Genomic DNA, 22,303 nt, shown 5'->3' with positions numbered 1-22,303 from the left:
CAACATCTTTCTTCATTAAAAGATAATCACTAGTGTATTGCCTTTTTAAAGAGTCTGCCCTGTTGGGACAAGATTTTCCAGGTAAACCGACAAAATATTTATTCTTTAGAAGACTTTTACCAAAGAAAAACATCCTGTGCTGATTTTCAGGTTTTCTTCCAGATAACCCTGATCCAAAATTCCCTGGTTTGACACCACTTTCGAGCAGCTTGGATACCAGTGAGAATCAGACCTATCATGTAGGGAATGGCTCTGATGAACTTTGGGCTGCCCTGTTCCCAGGAAAATCTCTGAGAATCTGTGATGGTTTCACCTTGAATGGACACCAGGTGATCACCAAGCCGCTCTATCATCCTCTGCAGGATTGCAGCTGTGGGGGTGGAGAAAATAAGATGGAAAAAAACCCCAAAAAACAACATTTGGACAATGTAAAGGCAGTTTATTGAGGCAAAACTGAAGGCTGCACGTGGAAATAAAAGAAAACAAAAGATTTCTTCTCTACTTCCCATCTACAGGCAATGTCCTGCCAGTTGAGATAACTGGAATGATGATAAAATCCACAGAATTTGTGGCATTTGTTGGGTCAATACAGAGCTGGCCACCCCTGTTCCCACAAGCACCAAGCTCTGCGCCCAGTGGCAGCACCCTCACCCATGTCCTCATCACTCCCAGACCAAGAGGAATTTTTCTCCACAGAGGAGCTCACTGCTTGAGCTTTATAAAAAAGAACCACACGCCTTCCCAAGCTGACTTCACTGCAAGCCCACTCACTCCACAGCCCATGGGCACCAGGATGGATGAGGGACTCCCTTGTGCTGATCTTTGCTCTTGTTCCCTCACCACAGCACAAGCTCACTGCATTTTTGGGGCTCAACTCAATGAGACAGATAATTCCAGCTGAAAACATCAGCTGATAGTGGCGCAGTGACGTGAGAGCAGCTTCTCACTCTGTGTTGCTCCTACAAAGAGTTTAATCCTCCCTTCTCCTGGGGCTACTGCTTTATGCCTCAGAGAACCCTCCTGAGCCATTAATCACTGCAACTGCTCCCTGAGCTTAGCACCAACTGCTCCCTCAGACATCATTGCTCCTGAGGAACTGAGACTTCCATAGGCGAGAGGCCACTTGGCACTGACTCCTTCAAATACTCTGGATTTATAACAGTCTTTTCCAAGCTGAAACTGAACTTTTAGTAATCTAAAGCCACACTTGGTACTGGTGTTGTCCACAATTCCAGCTGAAAAACAGATTTTCACATGTTATTTCCTTAAACACCTGTGGATGGGATAGTAAGTGAAAGAAAAGCCATTGGTCTGAATCAGTGCATCCATTTTTGTGCTGTTTCACAGTTCAAACTGAAAGTGCTGAAAATCACCCCCTTCTGCCAGGTCCTTAGAGGTGTGTCGGGATGGTTTAAGTTTAAAGGAGTTCCAAAGCATAAATAATTAGTGTCTGAATTCAAAGAGCTTTGGGAAGTTCGGATCAGAGACTTGGCATCCATCAGAAGGGTCAGTGTGGTGCACTCAGTGGGAATATCCCATTTTCCTACTGATGGCAAAGAAACCTGAGATGGGATGAAGAAAGCTGCTGGCTGTTACAAAGTCCTGCTGACTTTGGGATCAAATCAATGAGCTGGAGTTAACTGAGCTGCAGCAACTGTCTGCACATGGGCTCTCAAGCAAAGGTGATGTGATACATCCTCCCTTCACTCTCTCACAGAGTTAATAACCTGGCATTATGTGATACTGGTAAAGGTCAAGGACCATAAGACAGGCAACAATCACAATCTGAAATACATTAAAACACAGTAACCTGATTGTGTGATGTCTCCTCAAAACACTAATCTGTTTGAAGGTTTGTCTCAATAGCAAAAACTCAGAGAAATTCTTAGAAATGAATCTGCCTATTTCCTGGCACTTCTGCCTTTCTTGTCTGCTTATTTTGGGGGATTTTTATTTCTGTATAAAGCAGAGTCTTGTCTCTTAATATTTCTTTTTCTCTCTTCACATTTGTGGCAGCACTTTTTTTTTTTTTTTTTTTTTTTTTTTTTTTTTTTTTTTGTGCTGTCAGGGAAATAATTTAGCAGAGACAAGTGAGATGTGGCCATTGGAATCAGGAAAGTCTTAAATAATACAAATGTTAGTCTAATTTAAGAAATTGGTCCAAACCCTAAACCCAGGCCCATTATATACTATTCAGTGAAAATTCAGGTCTCATTTTGGACTCACTTAAATTTGAAGCAAAAAAGTTACTGCAGAATCAGGATGTACCTCAGTCCTCTTGTCAGAGCAACAATAGAGCAGGGATCCCAGGATCCAAGCAATTAATTATAGGCTAAAAGACAAGAACTGAAATGACAAGAATTGACACCTGTCTCTAAATGTAGGAACTTTTTCAAAGTAATAGGATACAGGGGGAAAAAAGATACTACAGAGCTATTGATTCCTGATTGTGCTGCACAGCAAACACAGCAGCAATACCACATCCAGGGCAGAGGGGTGAATCATTTTAAGATTTCAGTGACAGCTGCCAAAAATATTATGATCCTTAAGGAGCTTGAAAGATTGAAACAAGGTTTAAAACTCAGCCACTCACATATTAAGCCACATATTAGATGTGTGGTGAAAACAGAGACACCAAGAAAAGCTCTGTGATAACAATTTAAAAAGCAAAAGCAATACCATGAAACAAAACTCTCTTTGCTTTGCCTTTATTTACAAAGTTCCTAAGGTTAAATTATTTCTCTGTTCAACACTGGGTGGGAACTGCTGTGTTTTAGCAACCTGACATGGCCAGGGAGAGATGCAGCAGGCAAATATCAGAATTTCTGCTGTGTATGTCAGAAGAGGGTGCCCAGACTTGTTTCCTGCTTGGAAGGAACAACAGACCTACAAAAGCCAAGTGCCACAAAGGCTCTTGTCAATCTCTCCCTCTCTGCCACCTCGACCCTCACGACCCTGACACGCAGGGGCTGTGACTGGATTTCTTGGCAGCAAGAGGAGCAGCACACAGGGACAGTGCAGTGCACGAGGCACTAAAATAATCCAGCCAACTCAAAAGGCATAAGGTCTGAAAGGAAAACAAACACCAAGGGTGGGCTGTGTAAAATCAGCTGTCTGAATCTCATCCTCATTGATCAGGTTACGTAAAACACTTTAACCACATTAGAAACCCATAAATGAATTATGTAAGGAAAGCTGTAACTGTGAGGGAGAGGAAAAATTACCCAAACTAAAACAATATTTTCTATTTTTCTATGATAATTCAATTTAAATCCAAAACAAGACAGTTGCATATTCAGGAAACACATACTTGGAGCCTGATTATAAGTTTTTTACATGGACTACAGCCCAATTAAAGAGACACTGTCCAAGATGTTAAGTGAGATATTAGAAAGAAAATATTTACTGTGAGGTTGGTGAGGCCCTGGCACAGGTTGCTCAGAGAAGCTGTGGCTGCGCCATCCCTGGAAATTTCGAGGTCAGGCTGGATGTGGTTTGGAGCAACCTGGGCTAGTTGGAGGTGTCCCTGCCCATGGCAGGGGGGATGGAACTGGGTGATTTTTAAGGTGCCATCAAAACACAGAACATTCTATGATTCTAAGGATTTTATGTCTGTACATTCCAGATTACATGGAGACTGTAATCAAAGTGCACCTTCTCACTCAGGATCGTTAATATTTCAGAAGTTGATGATGGCTCAAAAATCCAAATCGTCAAATGATCAAAAAATGAATGAATCAATGTCTGTTAAAGATTTAATAACTTGCCTGCTGTATCAGGAAGGCTTTGAGCTTCAAGCTGCTGAATGCTGGGAAAATCTGAGGAGTCACAGCCCACAAGATTTAAGGGATCTCTATGGCAAAGTCTGTGTGCTCAGTCCTGTAACCTCCGGCTGACAGAAATATGTCTTGGTACCCTCTGCTGCAATGACTTCTTCCAAGAACAGAGCCCAGTCAAGTAATCATTCATTCTGTCTTTCTTTAGCTAATGGGACTGAGATGATGAAGTTGTTGTTGGAAACAATAATTTCCAGCTGTCACATACATGCAGCATCCTTCTCAAAGTTTGCCACCTCTATTTTCCTATAAAGAAGGCTTAAAACTTGGGATTCCAACAGTATTGATTGCCACTTGGGATAAGTGTGCACTCATGCAAATGAGTCAAAAGAAGGGTACAGAAGGTCTGTCTAGCTGAAATATTGACACTAGCCAAAGCTGTTGTTAACAAAAAAAAGCTTTTTTCTGACTGCTCCTGCAACATTGTCCTTTAAAATGGTCACTGATGTTGATGGAACAGCAAAAAGAGCAGCTGCAGTGTTGCTCCAAGATGTTCTTAGTGTGACCCAAAAGTTCCTGGGCTATTTTCCTAAGGTGTCAGCAAACAAATGTACAGACACAAGTCCTCAGGAGCCTATCTGCATTCACTGTGGATGCTTTTGTCTCTCTCTCTGCCAGACAAAACTGCCCCAGGGGAGCAGTGACACACTTATGGGCCCTCAAAAGGCAAAAGTCGGGGCTGGGAGCTCTTCTGAACAGCTGCTCCCTCCCTCTGCACGCACTGAGCCAGCAGCCAAGGATGGCACAACTGCTTGGGAAACTCACAGGAAAAACTGCTTTTTACTCTGCAAGGTTCATCAGGTGATGTTCCCCCATGGAAGGAATGGGCTTGTCTGTCCCAGCTGTGTCTCATTTGTGGTGTGGGGAAAAAATTCTACTTTTGAGGAGAACTGTTGATTCAGTGTCGTTATTGCAAAAGCAGAAACATCAACCAATTAAAAAAAAAAACAACCAACCAAACAAAAAACCCCAAACTTTACATGCTGATCAAAACAACAAATGCTGATCACATTATTAATTAACCAATCGTAGATAATAATGGCATAATTTCTTTAATTCACTGAATAGTGACCCTCGTATTTGTTATCAACAGCCATGAAAGCTAAAGGAGCCTGACTTTAATATCCTGCAAATGGGATTTAATCCACTGGAATGGAGTGGCTGGGGGGTTTTATTTTGGCTCCTTACTAATCCAGCATGGAACAAATGTTTTGAGGAGATGTTAAGTGGAAGTTCTTGCCAGTCATTACAAAACTTGGGATTTTATTCAGTGATATGGCCTAAGCCAACAGGAGTATTTAGTAATTAGTTCCCTCATTTGCTTTCCTCTCTTTATTTTGTCTGAAGTCATGCAGAGCTGTTACACATTAAACCCCAGCTGTTCCCTGTCTCTCTAAAGTGTGTAAAAGAGCTTTAGATGAACCTGTTTCTTGAGGTAGTCTTTATATCCACTGATATTTTAAAAACCATAGATTTTTAAAAAATCTCTTTGCGTTAAAATTCAGAACAGAATTTCATCTATCACTATGGACACAGAAACCCTGAAAACATCCTGGTTTAGAAATCCTCAAAGCATAAATATGAAATCTGCTGCACACCACTAGGGCTAATCCAGATTAAGAACCATTTATAAAGATCAGAAATCATCATTATTCCAGTATGACTTAATGCAGGTCCTGCCTCCAGTTCTACTGCTGCAGAGTAACTCTTGTTTTAGAAGCTCAATAATTAGTTTCACAACTGATGATGAAAAGTAGAGCATGATATCTTTCCTGGGGCTTTCATTAGTGTCTCTAGGTTCACTTCCCTCAAGACATAGATCTCATAAGAGGAGATTAATTTTAGTTTTCCAATGGAGCTTTGTTGTAAGAATATTTTGTTCTCTGACTTTCTCCACTAAAGGGATTTTGATTAAAATATGTCTAGATGTAGTTAACTGATTGTAAGATTTGTAATTTCCAGTAGATAGGAATATTTAACCATACCAAAAGAAATTGTGTTCTATTACAGATTATCCTGATGGAACACATTTCCAAACTAAGAGTAAAAGCAGAGCAGTGCAATTAAAATTATTGTAGTTGCTCTAGATTTAAATTATCAGGACAGATTCCTGTTTGCAGCCATAAGCAGTGTTAAAAATGGGCGGAGATAATATTTTTCTCCTCAAAATGCCTTTATTAATCAGCTCTTACAAGGGTGGCTTGAGGGATCTTGCAACTGGGTTCGTCCTTGAGGAGGAGGGTCCTGGTCAGCTCTGCAGCAGGAAGTTCAGCAGAGCTGGAGAACTCTTCCCTCGCCGGGAGTCTCCAAGGAGTTCTGATTTCCGTTTCTTTGCCTCGGGGTCTCACCTTTCTTTTGATATTTTTAGGTTACAGCGAGTTACAAAAATTGGATTAACTAGCTCTATTGATGCTCTAGGGTATATACAGCTTAGTACTGGTTTTTGTGGGTTTAAATCTTACTTAGATTTATCTTTCTAGGGGGTTTTTGGTGTTAAAAAGGGTCCCAGAATGCATTGGGATTTCTAATTTACATGTTTTACGGGGCTGCCCCGGGGGGGGGGGGGGGGCAGGGGCTGGAGCAGCCTCATGGTGGACTGGAGTTATTTCGCAACTGGCATCAGCGAGATGGCCGCGCTACACGGGGAGCGGGCGTCTCGGAGGTCCCGCGGGTTCGATGGGAGGGGCGCCTGTCTATGCTTTTGGCCACTCCGCGGCAGGAACGGTGTAGGAGCCGCGCGGGCCGGGATGGGGGCCGGCCACCCCGTTGGCAGAGCCATGCTGGCGGCGGCGGCGACAGCGGCGGCTGCATGGCCGCGAGGGCTAGGAGCCGCGGGCTGCCCCGTCGGCAGGGCTACATTGGGACGGGGCAGCGGTGGGAAGACGCAGGCACGGGACGTTCCGCTTGTGCTGCAGCGCGGGAGTAGTCTTTGGGAGCGCAGGGGTTCTCCGCGCCGGGCTCGGGCTGGTTCAGCAGCTCGTGCCACGTGGCGGCAGTTTTATGGGCTCTGGGAGCCGGGCTGATCCGGCCTGAGGCAAGCGGATGCTCGGGGGGAGGCGGCATGCCGGTGGCTCGGCAGCTATCCGCCGTGGCTCGGAGAGCGGGCCCTTTTGGAGTGGGCCGGGCCGGGCCGGGGCGGGCCGCCCCGTCAGCAGAGCCATGCCGCTGGCAGCGGCGGTGGTGGCAGCGGCGGTGGCGGCGGTGGTCCACGTGGGCTAGGAGGCGCGGGCAGCTGGCATTTTGCGGGGGTTGGGGCTGGGATAGCCCGCTTTGGTGTCTGTGCAGGCTGTCCCAAGGCAGCGGGCAGTTCACTCTGGCATCGGGGTGAGGCATTGAAGACTGTAGTCAAAATAGATAGTGCTGAGATAATGTAGCCAGGACTTCCCTTTTGCTAACAGAAGCCAGACTGAAGGAACTGATAAGGAACTGATAAATCATGAGAACTGTCAAACTAGGCTTCTGCATCCTGAATAATCAATAGGCCCTATGAACACAATACAATCATAAATCAAACAGTCCTGGGAAAAACAGGATTTAGCTGTCACAAACACTAAAGGTTAAAAAGTCAGAGCTGAGGAAGACAATCTTACTTCATCATTTTGGGACCCCACCCCATATAAAAGACCACCGACCCATTTTAAAGAACAAACTACGCATGCTTGATGGCTTTTTGGGCTAATTACCATACGAAGCGGGGAATGGGAGGTACCAGAGCTATGAATATGCATTTGTAGTTTGTGTATTCAATACTCCTGTAGATAAAAGACCCTGTGATGATCTGTAAATTGCACGTGTATTTTTGGGAGCGATCCCGCACGCTGCCCGGCGTCGTAATAAACATACACTTTCTAACTTTAAACTGTTAGAGAGTCTTTGTCCGTCATAACTGGATATTGGTATTAGATCAATGTCCATAGTTTTTTAATAAATCAGGGGGGGCCTGCGGGCAGCCTCTAGTGACCAAGCAGCCCCCCCTCACTGCTCCCCTCAGGGGGACCACGAAGGTGGCTCCTTACTGTTACATTACAATTTAAGATTATTACATTTAAAATATTAATACACTTATTCCATGACAATCAAGGGTTTCAACTTTTTAAATTTTCAACATTCTAATTTTCATGTTTATCAAGCAGTGTCTCTTCTATAAAAATTGGATAAAAAATACATAAAAATGATAGATAGATAGATAGATAGATAGATAGATAGATAGATAATATGCTGTAAGAACCTTGATGTTCAGTCAATTAAAGATCCATTTCATTAAAATCCTCACTTCAGGGCTGGCCAAACACCAAAGTAAAGATTCATGTGGAGTAAAATATTTGTATCCACTTCTCCTAGCAATGATGTAGGGCTTGTGATCATCCTCATCCAAACCAATGAGATGGTTCCTGTCATCCTTCAACAATTTTTTTTCCTGTTTTTTGACTTGTACAATTCCTTCTTATACTCAAATTTTGACGGCCACTTCTTTTGGCATAAGAAGTGCCAAAGCTTGAGAAGTGTGAAGAATCATCTTTTTATGATGGTTTTGAACCAACTCCTTTTAGTTCCCAGTGGAAAGAAAGCACTTTAGAAGACTCATCCTCACATGGAAGGGAGAGCATTTAAAGTAACACTGAAACCTTGTTAAACAAAGGAATTAACAAAATCTCTCAATCCTTTGTGTTTTCCCAAGGGTAGTTTCACAGGAGATTTGCTGTCTGCAGGAAAAGTCCTATTGCTGCTCGTGGGTTCTGACTTTACCAGATGGGACCCTTGCCCTGGCAGCAGGCACACAACCCCCCTTTGGGGGACAGAAAATCTGTAAATCTGATATTCTCTCCTTGAAAAATGTCCTGGCAACCTTCTAAAGAAGAAGAAACCTAGACATGCTTTGCATCAGAAAGGGAATATCACAAATAATTGATGACACATTCTCCCAGGACAATGAGGGAAAAGAAAGAAAAATAAAAATATTTTTGTGTGTCTTACACTTTACATTTAAACTGCATTTTGTTTTACAAAGCAAACATGCTATAGGTGAACCTTCACTAATAGGATGAAGTTGCTTTGATATCTCACCTATATTCCTAAGATTACAGCCCAATCCTCCTACTGGAGACCAATACGCCTTCTAGGTGAAGTTCTGGAGCAAAGATGACCCAAACTCCATTTTTATTTTTCATCCCTAGTTTGAAACCTCAAGTTGTTTTTCTTCCTGCTCCTCAGGAGGGTCTCTGGCACATCTCTGAAGATAAAAGCACTTGGGAACACCTCTGGGCTGTTGGATTGCCCCATGCCATGCTTCAGCCGGGAGTCTTTAGAACTGCTTCTGCATCCTTAACTCCTAATCCTAATAATTAGGATCCATTAGCTAGCATTGCTATGAGATTCATGTAAAATCAAACACGACATAAACAGCAGAAGAAAGGGTCATACGTTGTTTTGTTGGAATATCACCTTGGCTTAATTTTAAGGATCCATTAAGAATATTTCTAATACACTTTAAAAGGAAATATTTTAGTACGCCAGACCTGACTCTGCAGGTGAAGAGGTTTTTTTTCTCTTACTGTTGGAGTCCAGGACATCCCTTTGGATGACCTGAGACCCGGGAAAGAGAATTTGAGCCCTGCGCAGGGGGTGTGGAGCCGGTCCAGGGGCATTGGAAACCTTGGCACAGAGCCCAGGAAGACACTGAGTTTGATCTCAGCCCATGGGAGAAACTTCCAGCACAAGGAGAGGAATTGCAAATCACCAGGAAGTGAAAATAGTAGTTTAACACAGTAGAACATGCAAAATTCAGTAGTTTTAGGATTCTTAGAATAGAGGTAAATGAGGGACAAGATGGTGTAATTTGGGTGGTACCTCGTGTCCCTCTCCTTCTTCCTCGTCCTCCATCCTCTGGGGTGGTGATGATATAAGGCAGTGAGAATGGATTGGGTCAAAGCAGAAGTGACCCTCTTAGTGTAAGCACTGGGCATTGGTACAAAATAGTAAATAATCTACACGTAACTATCTGTATAAATGTGAGGTGACGTCCCATCAGGGACAGTCCCCTCATGTCTCAGCCGCTGTCCCGACCTCGGCTGGGAGTGGAGAAAAACTCTGAGATATCAAATAATAAACAACTCAAGAAACCAGAAAACAAGGCCTTGAAGACTCCACTTCTTTATACCAACACGACTCGGGGCTTTTAGAGGGCCAAGGACTTTAAACAACTTGAATCTCATGTGAGAAAACCAACCTGAGACTTACCATGATCAGCTTCCTCAACTGTCTTTCAGGCCCCTTAGAGAGTATGAGGGAAGACTTGGCTAAAGGGTTTACCTGTGCAAACCTCAGCCACGTCAGCGCTTGACGGAGACCACGATGATGATAACAACAAGCAGCAGGACGGCCAAGGCGATGGAGAGGAGGCAGCACTTCATCTTCCTGGCTCGTAGCTGAGGGGAGAAAGACAAAGAAATTAATTCATGGAGATTAAATCCACCAAGAAATGTTATTTTTTTTTTCCATTGAAAGAATGGCTTGGAACAAGCTGGAGCAATGTAAACAATTTCTCTACTTTTTTGGACTGATTTATCTTTCTGGATAATCCAGATTCTTCCCCCTGGATACAATCTCCTTTTCCTACACAACTTTCTTCCTGTTTAAATCACTGTGTCACACTAAATTTCCAGGCTCTGCTCGGAGGGCTGGACTTGGGTAAGGCCACTCAGTTTGGTTTCGGTCTGGGGGTGTTGGAGCTGCGTCTCCCTGCCAGGAGAAAACTGTCCCCTGTAAGAGAAAGAGTTCCCTCTCCACTCTGCTGTGTAATGGAATTGAGACAAGAACTGACATGGACTGTTCACAGGGCAGGCAAATGTGCTTCCACTGTTAACCACCTTGATCTCATTCACTTTCAGATATGTAAAAAAGACTCTACAGAGTTTTAATTTTGATGTCTGTTTCTACTTCAACCCATCAGTCTTCCTAGTGACCTCTGTGGATGTGATGTTGTTTCTTCTTATTTAGACTCTCTGAACATAATTCAATACTTTTCTCTTTTTTAGATGGATTAGAAAGGTGTTAACATTATCCTGCAGTGTAAGTAGTCCTGTTATCCAATACACACACAAAAAAAATTAATTCAGTAAAATCCTTAACTTGGACATTTTCTTTGAGACCAGATCAACCAGTCCTCCAGCCATCAGAGTTGATAACATCATCTTGATGTGACAAACCAGGTGCTTTATTCCAGAATATTTTACCTTCCTTACAGCTGAATCAACACTCTCACAGGAGATTATGTTAATATTACTCCTTCCCTTCCCTTCCCTTCCCTTCCCTTCCCTTCCCTTCCCTTCCCTTCCCTTCCCTTCCCTTCCCTTCCCTTCCCTTCCCTTCCCTTCCCTTCCCTTCCCTTCCCTTCCCTTCCCTTCCCTTCCCTTCCCTTCCCTTCCCTTCCCTTCCCTTCCCTTCCCTTCCCTTCCCTTCCCTTCCCTTCCCTTCCCTTCCCTTCCCTTCCCTTCCCTTCCCTTCCCTTCTCCTTCCCCTTCCCCTTCCCTTTCCCTCCCCTCCCCTTTCCCTCCCCTTTCCCTCCCCTTTCCCTCCCCTTTCCCCTTTCCCCTTTCCCCTTTCCCCTTTCCTTTTTTTCCTTTTTTTCTCCCCTGCTGTTCTGTTCTGTGGTTGTTTTGGTCTCTTACACTGCACAGGACAGGAGACAAATCTCTTCCACTAGTGCTCAAAATCCTGTCCTTCATTCCCTCTCAGTGCCTAAACCAGCTGGAGAAGCACTTCCAGCAAGGAACAGTGATGCATGGCTCGTCCTCTCTTCCAGAATCAACTTCAACCACTAATCAAACTGGTGGTTTTGTCTAAGTGTGTATTTCCATATTCTTACTTTTTTCGCCTTAAAACACTGTACTGTCCTGCCTCCCTAGCAGATAATAAGTGAATCATCGTGACTCTCCATCAGCTTTTCAATCACTCAGACAGGTTTTCTTTGATTTGGAAGAGGAAAAAAAAAAAAAAAAAAAAAAAAAAAAAAAAAAAAAAAAAAAGGTGTTTTAAGTAAATCATTCTATGTGCGTTTGTGAAGAGGGATCTTCTTATTAGGCATGCTAGGAGCGAGTGTGTGAGGGGACACTATTCCTCTTCCCAAAATCCCTGCTTTGGAGCACAGATTTCTTCATGCTTTTCCATCAGTTCACTCAGTGACTCTGTGGGAGAGAATATGAGTGGGCAAAGGCTCACAGAAATTATTGTGAGGGTGGTGAGGCCCTGGCACAGGTTTCCCAGAGAAGCTGTGGCTGCCCCATCCCTGGAAGTGTCCAAGGCCAGGTTGGATGGAGCTTGGAGCAGCCTGGGCTAGTGGAAGGTGTCCCTGTCCATGGCAGGGGGTGGAATGAGATGATCATCAAGGTCTCTTCCAACCTAAAGCATTCTATGATTCTCTGATTCTCTTTAACTTTTGTTGGTTTGTTTTGTTTCTTTTCACACACAAAAGGATGTTTCTTCATAGTGGATCCTCATCTGAGACTTTAATTTCTTCAGCAGTGCATCCTGAAATCTCAGCCCATGAGACAACAGACTTGCTACTGCTTCCCCTTTAATTTGAACCTACATTAATTCCAAGTCAAACCAGGAAACCACTGCTTCAAACTGCAGACTTTTCAAAGGCACTTGGATGTCCTTGTCCACTTGTAAAACGTCAGAGCCTGTGTTTGGTCAGCAGAGGATCCTAATGGGTCACTTAGCTTAAAGCAGAATTCTCAAATAGTGCCATTAAGAGCTTCAAAGACTGCAGTTATCACTTCACATGGCTTTTCTATCATTCCCTTTGCAGAGATTCCCTTCTTTTCCTCTTTCCAGCATTACAAAGTCTGAGTCACTCTTATTTGGCATTTGCATAGTCTCTTCTCCCTTTTTCCTTGCTTTTAACCAACTAAACCATAAACGGACTGATGAGGAGAGATGCAGCCCAGTCTGAATCCCGGGATTTGGTTCACATTTTATGAGCTTGTCCTGGTTGGCAAGTCAGGGTAATGATTCCTGCTCTTTAAAATATCTCCTAGCATTTAGCGTAACTGTCCTTCACAGCCACAAAACCCATGGCAGGATTCTCCTGTCTATTCCTGGTTTTTTTGTTTGTGTTTTTTGTTTTGTTTTATTAATTTACATTTCAATAAGGAAAATGTTAAATTCTTTGAGTTGCTTTAGTCTCCAGCCATAAATCTGTACATGCTGGTGGAGCAGTAGAAGCAGCTTCTGATCCCCTCTTGGACACACCATCTTCCCCACAGCTCCTGAGGAAGAGTGGCAGGATCCCAGCAGTCCAGAGTTTTGTAACAGAGTTAGAAAAATGCTGAAATATGAGCAATATCAGCATGTCCCTTCACTGGACAAGTGCACAGCCTGCTTCAGGAAGGGCCTTGAAAGAACCCCTTCAATGAGACTTGGCATGAAGATTGGACTTGATGGCCTTGAAGGTCTTTTCCAACCTTAATATTCTATGTTTTTAGAATCCTAAAGCCTGCCCTGTGGAGAGGACCATCCCAAATTTCTGTGAGCTCCTGAGACCCTTTCCCTGCCTTCATCAGAAAAGAAAGATACAGGCACAGAATGTGTTGAACAGATTCTCTTCCCCAGACAGGATCTGCAGACTGTGGTATGGACAACCTCACTTGAATATTACATAAATATACACTAATAAACAACATAAATAATAAGGTTACATCTTACTAACTCTGCTTCTTATCCCTAGTTTAGGTTTACAGAGTCTGACTGCCAAACTGAGATTATAAATGTTGTCTTAATGCCCCACTGCCATTCTTGAAGGAAATTGAGAGACAAAAATAAAAACATCCTGCTTAATGAGGTTTTCAAGAGTTTTTTTAAGAACCCTGAGGTAACATTGCACACTGGAAGCACAGCAACCTCAGAAATGTAAGCACTGAGCAGCAAAGAAATTCCAGAGTTTGTGTTTTCAATGGATGCATTTACCTTTACAGGGATCAATCTTTGCCCTCCCTCTAAAGCTGGGTTTCTGCCTTATTCAGAAAGGGAATAATTATTATGCTGCATTCATCATACATATTTAGAAATTTTACTTATCTACTCGAGTTTTCTTAGGACATCTATCCAAAGTCATGTTCGCATGAGACCACGCAAAGCTCTCACTTAATGTAAAGATCCTAATTTTTTTCATGGGGTTTCCATGACAGCAGAATCATATAATTAATGTTTTCCATCCCAAACATCAATGCAATGATTGAGTTATATCCATTTTAAGTGGAGGAAGTAGAGACATATTCCATGGGTGAAAGTACAACTGATCTCAAGAGAGTTCCAGTTTTACCAAGTGATAAAAAAAAAAAAAAAAAAGAAGAATAAAAATCAAATGTGATTCATGATGCCACCCCTTGCATCGAAGTTAATCTACACTTACATGGAAATGGAAGACTGTTTGCAAATCTGCAACAGGATTTCTTACCAGGACAAGTTCCTTAGTGCCCCGAGAAAAACACTACAAGGTTTCTGCCATAATTTTAGCAGTCTCGGGATAACAAAACCACAGCTACAGAAAAGTTGAGCAAAAATTAAAAAAAAAAAAAAAAAAAAAAAAAAAAATTAAATAATCAAAACAACCTACAAAAACCAAACCACATGTAAAATGAATCATTTCTGTTACAGCATAATCCTTCAGGGAGATTTGCTTTTTTTGCAGCATTTCCCACACATCGGACTAATGCACAGCGGATTTCACTCATCTTTCCCCAGCTCTTTCTCCCTCTCAGCTGCTGAGGATCCTTCTCTCACACTCTGCATTATTCTCATTCCCTGTCTTCCTTGGCTTTCCTGGGAGCTCTGAGGCAACGTGACCTCCTCTCAATTCCTGCAGCTACACCCATCATTGCTCACAGGAGCAATTTTAAGACCATTTTGCCAAGAATCTTCCACCTGCACTTGGAGTTAGATGTTTGCAGACAAGACAGACGCAAGATCATTGGCACAGCGGATGGATCAACAGCTGAAGGGCATTTTTGGTGCAAACTAAATTTGGAGGGTCTTCACCTCAACTTAAAAAGTCATAAACCTGAGGGAATAGCTGTTTTTTTTTTTTTTTTTTTTTTGTTTTTTTTTTGTTTTTTTTTTTTTTTGTTTTTTTTTTTTGTTTTTTTTTTTTTTTTTTTTTTTTTTTTTTTTTTTTTGTTTTTTGTTTTGTTTTGTTTTGTTTTGTTTTTTGTTTTGTTTTTCTCAGAGACCTGGAGGTTTTGCCAAACACTCCTGGAGGTCACAAAAATCTATGGCTGCTTTCCCCATTTTTTCCTGTTAAATTGCTCCATATACAGGAGCTGCTGGAATTTAACAAAACCTCCCAAAAACCCTGTTTCTCCCAGGGAAAGTTACCCTGGAACTCCACCTTAGAAAGCACTGATTCCCTTTAACTATCTGTTAAAAGGAGTATTTTAAATAGAGATAGAGAAATCAACGCAACCAACAATTTCAGGCTGAATTTGGGAAAAGTTCAAAGCTACAAGATTATCTTCTGCTGGAAAACGTATGAGCAATAATTATAAGCCCACTATCTGATTTCATTTTAATTTTAATTATCTTAGCTTATTCTAAACCTTGAATGCTATGCTGCAGCACTGCTCTGGTTTTACAGCTCTGTCCCAACCTGTTGTAAGTCCATTTCCCATAACACCTCGAATTTGTTGATTAAATTGCAGCTAATCTATTTTCATTGTACACATTTTCCAAGATGAAAAGAACGCAACATGGGACCAAAAAAAAATTCTAATCCTGTAGCAAGATGTAATGGCTTTTTTACAGTTATTTTTTTTTCTGGACTCTCAGGGTTTTTCAGTAAAATAAGTAAAGATATATTTTAATTCTGACAGAGGCTCTTTAAATACACATGTGAAATAGGAGTGAAAGCAGGGAAGGAATGAGCAAGGGTATTTAGGGACACTGTTGAGAAGCACTTTATATTGACAGGAAAACTGGATGTGACTAAGCCTGGAAGAAACCTTTCCCTCATTGTTTAAGAAAATTAAGCTGCAAGTCATATTTTACAGCCTAGAAGATATTTATTTCTCGGGGCTGAAATGTTGAAAGATATTTTAATTATGTCACAACAGATAGTTAAGTAATTAATACTCATTAAAGCCCATTACAGCCCCAGGCCCAGAAAAGTAAGTTTCATCTTGGAAATTCCTAAGCAAACACATTTACATGGAAGAAAAAAAAAATGCTTTCTTGCTAATGATTCAAAACCTAGCTGAGGCCAAGCATAAATAATAGAAGGGGCTAAAGGAAACTGTTTTTCCTCTATTTATATTGAATGGGAAAAAAAAAAAAAAAAAAAAAAAAAAAACAAAAACAAAACCACCACTTGTTTCACAAATAGAAAAGCAGCACTGAGCTTCTCCACCCTTTGTGGATTGATTACATTATGGACTGTAAGGCAGAGAGATTTCTCAACTGCCTCCACAAAGGAGGCAAAAATCCCTAGAAATAGGAATTTTAGTTCAGGCAGGGATTTGTACTAAAACAGCTGCTCCATTCTGGGAACATCAGAGCATATGACACGAATTCAGGGCAGGGCAACACCCTACAACTTCATGGCTGGGGAGTTTTCTAGGTCTTCTGCAGGACAAAATTGGGCAGGTTGCTTTCATTAGAGCTTAATTAAATTAATCTCTCCAATATCCCACCTTTATCCCATCACTGCCAGGTCTCAGCACTGGGATAAGGATGAGAACAGTAACCAAAGAGCTTTGCCCAAGAGGGTTAACCCAAGGCCACCTGACTCTGTCTCTCCCTCCTGTAATGGTAAATAATATAAATACTCGTAGAAAAATGGGATTGTCAAGGTTGGAAGAGACCTCTAAGATGACCAAGTCCAACCTTCAACCCAGAAAGCACCACCATGTTAACCATTAAACCATGTCCTCGAGTTTCCTTTCCACAGGTGTTTAAACACTTCCAGGAACACTCACTCCACCACTTCCCTGGGCAGCCTCTTCCAATGCTACTAAAGTTTGGGAGCGGGGACTAGAAATAGGTCTGGAGATACCCTGAGTTTTTCAGTTTGGTTGTTTGGGCAAGAATCTGTCTCCTAGTGAAAAAGGACCCTTTTTCCATTAGCATTTTTTAGGTCATTATGGTAAGCAAGCAAAAATCTACCCATGAGCTCAATGCCAAGAGACTCAGTAAGACAGAAATGCTAACACGTATTTCAAACGCATTTTTCAAATCAAGAACAAATCATGAAGCATTTTTGAGCAGAGCCAGGATTGCAAGAACTTGTGAAAGTACAATTCCACTACCCCAGCAAAGAAACCATTGCAGACTAATCTGCTCTGGAAGTTTATTTCCTGCAAACCCATTCAGCAGATAAAACCCAAAAAATTATTAAATTTACCAACCACACAATAACAGCCTCCAGTTATCAGGTCAGGTCCTTTTAAGGGCCTCTGTTGGGCAATGAAAACCCACCCTGATTAATTTTCAAGTGCTGCTTCCTTTATTGTAAGATTAACAAATCTGTTTGACATAAAATTGTTCATTTTATATGCAAATCTCTGTAGAGAGTTTTGTGACATTAAAGAGGTTCATACAATTTTGTTCACCCTGACCTCAGAGGTCATTTGGAATTTCATGATAGCATTTGTCTATGCTCTTAATATGCATTTTGAAAGCTAATTTGAGGTCTGCTGGTTTGAGAGCCCAGGTTCTTAATTACATTTGGACGTGTTTATACAGAGATGATATTATGAATCTGAAACTGCTGCCATTCCAGTGGACAATAGCAGAAACTCTGCTGAAGGCTGGGGAATTCTCATGGGAGAGGAAAAGAAAATATTGGAGCAGCACAGCAGAAATGCAGACCTTGTAGATGTGTGACTACCTCCAAGAATTATGTAAACATACATAGGGGGAAAACATCCCCTTTACTCTTGCAACAGTACTATTATTATTATTATTGCTATTATAATTATTATTCTAATTTCATATTCATATTCATTGATCAGATCCCTTAGCTCAGCCACACACAATCAGCTCTGATAAGAGAGTAAACACTCTGTGTTATTGCAGTGGAAGGGAGGAACATGACCTTTAACGTGTGTACAAATTAAAATGCACTGACCAAATTTGGTGACCTTTATGGTGTGGCTTCCTTATAGAGCTACAATGAATTTGCTATCAAATATCACTGCTTCTGCAGGCAGGCTAGAAAAGGCCAGGAATATTATTAAGCACTTACAGTGTTTTTAAATTAGAACAAAGTAGACAAGTTACATACGAATAAAACCCAGAAGATAGGAGAGCAACAGGGAAAGGCCGGCCCACAGCAGCAAGGAAATAGATCACTTGGCTTTGACATGTTGTTTTTGAGCTCTCATTTCCATGTCATTTGGATTGATTCCACGCTTCCCTTTATGGTGCTGTGTCTATGTGTTTGCTGCTTTCCACCAATTCTGTGCCCAAAGATTTCCCATTGCCCATAAGTCTCTTCATGATCCCCTTTTCATTAATTAATTTTCTTTGCATACGTCTCTGGAAGTGTTCAAGGACAGGTGGGATGGGGCCCTCAACAACTTGGTCTAGTGGAAAGTGTCCCTGCTCATGGCTGAGGGGATGAACAGGATGATTTTTAAGGTCCTTTCCAACCCAAACTATTCCATGATTCCACATGTTTCTATGATTCCTCATGTTTCTATCATCTATCCCAGGTGAAGCCAAGTGTGGTCTACAGGTATGATTCCTCAGCACATCCTACTGCAAGACTGCATTTTCTGCCACTTAGCTAGCCAGGGACAGCCATCCCAGATTGGATTTTCCATGCCTGGAATCCAGTCCAAGCTATTTCTTTTAAATGAAAATATGCCAGGCAAATCAAAGGAGAAAAGGATTAAAAAATTTCCAAGTATCTCATCCTGAAAAAGTTAATGGAAATATTTTGTCTGGTCCTTCCCTGCTTTGGGGAAAAATCACAGAATCATTAAGGTTGGAAATGACCTCCAAGATCATCAAGGCCAACCTTTGCCCTTTAAACCACATGAAGGAGTGCCTCAACTATTTGTTTTTTGAACACTTGCAGGGATGTTGAGTCCACCCTGTCCCTGGGCAGCCTGTTCCAATTCCTGGCCACTCTTTCAGTGAAGAAATTTTCCCTGATATCCAACCTGAACCTCCCCTGGTGCAACTTGAAGCCATTTTTGCCTGTCTGTGTAAGGAAGAATAGGGAGAATGGGGATTGTCCCTTTGATGAGGGTGTTAATTTTACTGGTTTTGGGAATTTGCCTCAGAAAGATATGACATCTCTAAAACCCTCATTCATGTACACTCTTGACTAGTTCAAAATTTGAGATAATTTTCACCATCTGACACATCTATCAGGATGGGGATGGCAGCACAATGCTTTCTGTGTTGGTTTGCCTAAAAGCTGACAGGGGCTGATGTTGAGACTGTACACACAGATTTAATTGCTGCATTTCCTACCTTCTGAAGGCTTGAATTAGCAATCTTAATATTCCCCCATTACACTTGTTTTTCCAATGGCTGAGATATCATTTGTAATAACACACGATAATGGCTTACATTTCTAGCACACCTTTCAAGGCAGCAAACCTCCAACGTGATTTACAAATTCACTATAAAGAGGATTATATTTTTACCAGCTCTGGAATGAAGCCACCTACCACTGGCAGCTGTTTGAGTTCTACACAGCAGAGCCAGCCAGCAATTTAAAGCAGGTAATGACTGGTGTGTGCACCTGAAACACCAGAGATCACTTTTCCCAAATCAGAATTCACCCAATGTAGCAAAACAAACGCTTACACTTCTGCAGAAACCACCTTGAGATGCTTAAAAGCCCCACACAGGCAAATTCAGAGAGAACTTAACTCCCCCAGCAATTCAAACTCAGAAACACTGAAAGGGAGCAGAGCAGAGAGAGAATGATTTGACCACATTAAAACCGTGCAGTGCTCGAAGAAAACCTTCCTGCTGAGCTGTGTTGATTAGTTAGATTATATTATTCTATAAATGGGACTACTTGGAAGGATTGGAAATGACAGATTTTGGCTTACTGTGCTGCAAATCTCAGCATTTTGAGCCCATCAGTTCATCCAGCCTTCGACTGGCCTCACTTATCAGGTCTGTACATCATCAGTTTCCCTTTCAGGGCAGAAAGTCTTAATTCTTGAACCAGCTCAATCTCTGCTCCTAAAAACACTTGAGCCTCCCCCAGACTGGCTCCTTTTGCCAACAACAACCAGGTCAAACTCTGTAGAATCTTAAAAGAATCAGAGCCAAAAAAAAGCATTTAGTCTGGCTTAACTCCAGTGTATGCTGATGAGACTCTGGTCCAAATAATTTAAGAATTTCTCCTCACTACCCTGTAAATAGGTGCAAAAAAAGAATATAGATGAAAATTCAAATAAAGATAAAATGCTTTTCAAAAGATTTCAACATCAGCCATGACGGATCTTCTGAACATCCTCAAACAAATGTAAACATCAAATAAAGAAAACAAAGGTACTTGCAGGGGGTAGTAAAAATAGAATCACAGAATCATTTGGATTGAGAAAGACCTCTAAGACCATTAAGTCCAACCATTAACCCAGCACTGCCAAGGCCACCACTAAGCCATGTCCCATTTACAGGTTTTAAATCCTTCTAGGGATGGTGACTCCAACACTTCACTGGCCAGCCTTTTCCAGGGATTGACAACCCTTTTAGTGCAGAATCTTTTCCTAGTATCCAACCTAAACCTTCTCTGGTGCAATTTGAGGCCATTTCCTCTTGTTGTACAACATCATTGCTCATGCTGGGACTGATAGAAAGCTTTTCTGTCTTCAAGGCACTGTGTTCTTGAACTTAAACTTGCCTTCAAATCTCACCAGCAATAAAGATAAATTATCCTCAGTGAAGGTCTTCAGGCACCAAACAACAATTTGAAAATCTATCGGGTCTGACCCTACCACCAGAAGGTTTCTGTGTACCTCAATATAAGTCAGTACGTTACAGTAACTGATACACAAAAAGTTCCTCCCAGCCCCAGGAATCACAAGTAAAATCTAATTTTGGAAGGGGTTTCATGAAGTATCGTGGCATTGACAGTATAGGGTTAAACTGATTTCTGAGGTAGCAGGTCCTGAGAACAGGACATTGGCTTCACTGCAACCAGGACATTATTTCCATGCCATTGTTTTAACCAAATCAAGTATAACTTTGCCAAGGTAAGGGGGAGAAGGGGGGATGATTGTGATTCTTAGTAAAGTACATAGGCCTTGGGAATAAAAGATAGGTCAGGTGGATCTATACCTGTATAATCATCAATATGATAAATGACATTTTTGTTAATTGTAACATTAGTTTGATAACTAAATATGATCATTCGCTTAAAGCAGAATCTTAAGCCGAATCATGAGAATCGATTGTTACAGGTTTATGCTTGGGTGGAATCAATGGAACAATGGGGTTTAATGATTAATATGTATCCTTATGGAACAAGAAAAGTATAAAACTGTGTCTATTTTTGACTTTGGTGGAGTCAAGATTTGGTTCCTAAACCCCTGACTCCCAGAACTCCCAATAAAGCACCACACACAATCATTCCGTGATTGTGTGTTCTTTCCTACGCTATCAGCATTAATGCCTCAAAATATCAGCGTTAGGAGCTGATAAATTTCCAGAGCAAAAATGCCACAGTACCATAATAGGCAGCGTTTATTGTCCGTGTTTTCATTAAATTTATTGATATGATTTGGATTTTTTTTTCTTTACTGTGTCCATTGATTTAATATAGAATGTTACTTCCTACAAACTCTGCTCACCACTATCACTAACATCACTACTAACTTTACCACTACTAAATTACTCCCATCATTAGCATGTCAAACATTGGCTGACAGGCACAAACTACTCTGCATTATTTTGAAAAGTCACAGAACAGAGCTGAACTTCTGCTGCACTGAATTTTAAATAGACCTCTAAATACAGCAAATTGTTTTGTTTTTTTCCTGGCACTGAAATCCAAAGAGTGTAGAAATATTTACCCACCATGTCTCTGCTGCTCCTTTGCACCCTGCAGGATACTTGGGGTCAGATGGCTAAGGAAGAGTAAGAAAATTATGTGGAGACCAGCACGAAAACCTTCCTTTTGGAAAATGACAAGTGGTCTGCTAGGAACTCAAGGAATGCAAGCCTCACACCTTGCATAATACAGAAGAAAATCTGTTTTACTGCTTCTTAAACCCATGTATACTTTTACAAGTGTGAGTCTTCACCTGTTCAAAGTAGAGCTGAGACATAAAAGCCGAGAATCTTAAATAATTGCAAAATGACAAAAGGATATTTCCATTTTACTACTTACTTATATGTCTGTCACAAAAAAAGAAGTGGATAAAGTCACATCTAGTGTAGCACCAGTGAAACTAAGCAGAAATAGAGTCACCATATCATTTTAGTGGGTGGCACAGAATTAAATT

General features: G+C 41.6%; 1 protein-coding gene across 9 annotated transcripts in view; it reads right to left on the bottom strand.

The window, feature by feature from the left end:
• TSNARE1 (t-SNARE domain containing 1) overlaps positions 1 to 22,303 on the bottom strand; it is a 469,882-nt gene that overhangs the window by 55,019 nt on the left and 392,560 nt on the right. For all 9 annotated transcript variants that reach the window (XM_083862443.1, XM_083862445.1, XM_083862441.1 and 6 more), the window contains one exon: positions 10,146 to 10,261. In XM_083862443.1, the coding sequence (XP_083718569.1) occupies positions 10,166 to 10,261 (96 nt within the window). In that variant the 3' untranslated portion in view covers positions 10,146 to 10,165. The remainder of the gene's footprint in view (positions 1 to 10,145; positions 10,262 to 22,303) is intronic.

This window comes from Zosterops lateralis (genome assembly GCF_965231275.1).
Source record: "Zosterops lateralis genome assembly, chromosome: 1".
In the NCBI taxonomy this organism is placed as follows: Eukaryota; Metazoa; Chordata; class Aves; order Passeriformes; family Zosteropidae; genus Zosterops; species Zosterops lateralis.
Note: the sequence above shows the minus strand (reverse complement) of the source record. Positions and strands in the feature narration are given on the sequence as shown.